Here is a 3699-nt window from a genome sequence, read left to right on the forward strand (position 1 = left end):
GTATAAATGTAAATTATGCCGTGTGGCAGTAAAATTGAAAAGTATTACCCTAAATCCAGTATTTTTGTAAAATGCCCTAGATTTATCATGTGCAAATTAGGGTAACCGTAAATAGTTCGTTGGTAGTATACCTACGTTGGGGGCCATATAACTACTAGATTTAAGGCGTTTTGTTTTATTTACTTCATGTTAATAAATTAATGTTGCAATTATTTTGTTTATTATTATGTCTTTCGTACAAAACTGGTTAGCTATGCAAATATTTGCCAACATAACAATTATTTTTTATGTATAACACTATAAAAAATAATAATTGTACAATATTTTTGAACTCTTTATTAAAATTAATATTGTCTTTTATATATTACATGAACACAAAATAATACATTATTATTGTTATTATTATTTATTAGAAATTAAAAAGATGATATAAAAGGGCCTCCATAAGAGAAGACATGACCATAACTGCCTTTAAGTCCCCAATCCATAACATTATATAAATGTACATTATCAATAAATTTTTGGGTATTTGCAGCAATGACTTGTTTATGAGATTCGTCAATGATTGTAATTTGGTCCATAAATGCGTCCTTTCTTGAATCTCCCCTCGGACGAAAACCATTGCCCATTCGAGTAGGTTTTTGTCCTGGTGGAGTGTAAGCCTCTCCGCCCCATTCCACATGGTTACTCCCTGTGTTAAGACTACTAAATATGCGTCCGGGCCAGAAACCAATTTGAGTCCCGTCTTTTCCATATTCAAGCCACCAATTTCCATTTATTGCGTCCTAATAGAAAGATAAAATCATAAAATAAGAGTAATAAGTTCAACCTTTAAAGTAAGAACTAATAAATAAATTTTAAAGATTATTTGATATATCGTACTAGTATATATTTATATAACTTACTCGATAAATAAAAAATTGTGTAACATATACTGCTTCACCACGTTTCGAAAGTAGTTTGTAAACTTGGTCTAATGGTATCTCAGTATTAACGATTACGAAACCAGGACAATGTGTGTAGAAACAAGATCTTCCACCAGCCTGAATATAAATTAATAATAGTATAATTATTAATGTTTCTTTTTCAAATAAACTTTATAATTGATATAGATAGAAAAGGCTTACTTGTGAAAATATAAAGGCGTGAGTGTGACTATCACCGTATAAACCAGGATTTACCTAAAAAGATAAAGCAAGAAAAAAAAAAGGAATTAAGAATAATATTAAATTTATAAGCATTGATGAACCCCATTTAAAGTCTTATAGTGAAATAAAATTAGACAAAAACTATTAGGACATACTTAGATGTGTATGTCATAATAATTTCAAATATTAATTAACTCACCATCCATCCAACTTGTATAGTATCAGGTCCATTTTTGATTGTCATATGAGATACACTATAATGAGGTTTTATTGTAGTAGCTAAACCATGTAAACTCATAATAACACCACCTCCATTGTATTTCCCTCCAGGCTTTGTTTGAAGCACAGCGTGCTAAAAAAATAATCATATACTTTTAGTAATTCATATTTAATTTATTATATATAAATCATAACAAGTAAACATAAGAGCTGTATAGAAGAAAATGTATCAAAAACTTACATGAAGACCTTGCTTCTCAACTGTTTGAGGAGTAATTACTCCTGAAGAAAATGCTTTTGTGAACAATTTAGATCGAATGAGATCTTCTTTTGTAGTTCTTTTAACGGGAACTGTTCCAGTTGGACATCCTAAACCTTTTATTTCTACCATTTCATATTCGATATTTGTTTTATTTTCATTTTCGTTGATATTTTTATTTAATTTTGTAGGACGAGAAGAAGGCTTCATCTGCACCAATAATATAATTTATATTATCAAGAATAATATTTATTTTGTATGTATTAATTGATAAATTAAAATGATGTATTAACATATTTATAAAATAAAATTACAACAAACCGTATGGTGATAATTATGATCCTTCAATAGAGGATGATCGAATGCTGGTTGCTTATAGAAATCAACACAATCATAAATAGATCCATCATCTCTCTGCAATTATATAAATTATTTTTATTTGGCTTGCAATTTATAAACATCATCATATCTAAATTTAATTTCTAAAACTAAACTAGCACAATAAAATTTATATAACAACACACAAAAATATAAATTAATAATGACAATATTATTTTGTTTTATTAAAAAAATCTAATATATATAAAATAATCAAATTTTGTAAAATATATTTTAAAATTCTCATTAAAAATCAACACAATAATAAAATAACTCCATCATTTACCTGCAAGTATATATAAATTATTTTTTAATTGTCATGCAATTTTTAGATATCACCATTATCTAAATTTAATTTCTAAAAAAATTAAAAATTGTGTTTATTTAAATATTTGAGTGGCCTATTTGCTAAAGTAATTTATAATTTATATAATAACACACAACAATGTAAACCTAATAATAATATATTTTTTTTACTTAAAAACTAAGCATAGAAATTTAAATTTGTGATTTCATTATTCGTTATTAGATCAAAATTTGATGGTTTGATATTTTTAAAATTAATATTTACAGTTAAATTTGTAGTAACCATTCATAGGTAATACTCATTAAGAAGTGTTCCATATACATATATATCGAAAACCAAATGAAATTTATTTAAAAAATAAAAAATAAAAATTACTTGGATGGTCTTCACTGTTGACTTGTTCAATTGCTTAAGTTGCTCATCTATTTCCAAGTGTTCTTCTTTTGATATTGATGATGATAATGTTTCTTCAGCATTAGCATAATATGAAATATAACATAATATACTAATTAGGATAATTGCCCTAATCGCCATGGATGAATGAGATTTTGGGTTTCTGCATAAGCCAAAACAATCACAATATTAAAAAATAATTAAAATAATATAATATTCAATAGTATATATTTATAATATTGATCAAAAAATTAGAGGAAAAAGAAAAAGGGGGATTGAATTTGTATGTGTGTACCTTGATGAAAGGCTCATAAGAAAATTATTTGATGAATAGAATTTTTGCAATTTAGTGGAATATTTATAGGTACTTATTATGTCTATATTTAACTATATAAAGATATATTTAGTGAAGGATATATTTAGTGAAGGATTGTAAATGTATGTATATATATAGTTATGGATATGGTTAATTAGAATTATCTAAATCAAATATTCTAAATATGCACTTATGACATTGACTACTAATAATAAATTGTTCTAAAAACTAAATTAAATGGGTTTCGGATAGGCACAATGAAATGAATAATTAGATAGTGTGCAAAATTAAAAGTCGTCAGTGGTATCTAACACTTTCTCATCGTTATTATATTGCTATTAATAAGTATCAAATCTCATAAATAATTTAATATGTTAACTTTTAAAGAATATTACTAATTAGAGGCGGAACTATAACTTTATTGCAAGGGGGCTAAATTTTAAAATTTAGTATTAAATAAAAATTTATAGCACATAATTATTAAATTTATATTTAATATAAAAATTTAGAATAATTTCTTTTGTATGTCAAAAATTTCCTAAAAAATGTTAAAATTTTTAGAAAATATATTCTATTTTTAAATTGAAAAAACTAATACACTTGTAATCAAAGTACAGGTTAAATAAACATATAAATAAAATAATTTTTATAATTAACAAAATCTAACACTTAGTTAAAG

The 3699-nt window shown here is 24.9% G+C and overlaps 1 protein-coding gene across 1 annotated transcript; it reads right to left on the reverse strand.

Moving 5' to 3' along the window:
* Nucleotides 1-307: 307 nt before the first annotated feature.
* Nucleotides 308-3030, reverse strand: LOC115719122 (protein neprosin-like). Its single transcript, XM_030648045.2, has 8 exons — nt 3000-3030; nt 2687-2867; nt 1948-2040; nt 1609-1836; nt 1348-1500; nt 1128-1181; nt 906-1043; nt 308-785 (listed from the first exon to the last, which is right to left on the reverse strand). Exons 1-8 carry the CDS (start codon nt 3014-3016, stop codon nt 417-419), a joined length of 1233 nt encoding a protein of 410 aa, XP_030503905.2. The 5' UTR covers nt 3017-3030; the 3' UTR covers nt 308-416.
* Between the last annotated feature and the right edge of the window lie 669 nt (nt 3031-3699).

The sequence above is a fragment of the Cannabis sativa genome, chromosome 2 (genome assembly GCF_029168945.1).
Source record: "Cannabis sativa cultivar Pink pepper isolate KNU-18-1 chromosome 2, ASM2916894v1, whole genome shotgun sequence".
Taxonomy (NCBI): Eukaryota; Viridiplantae; Streptophyta; class Magnoliopsida; order Rosales; family Cannabaceae; genus Cannabis; species Cannabis sativa.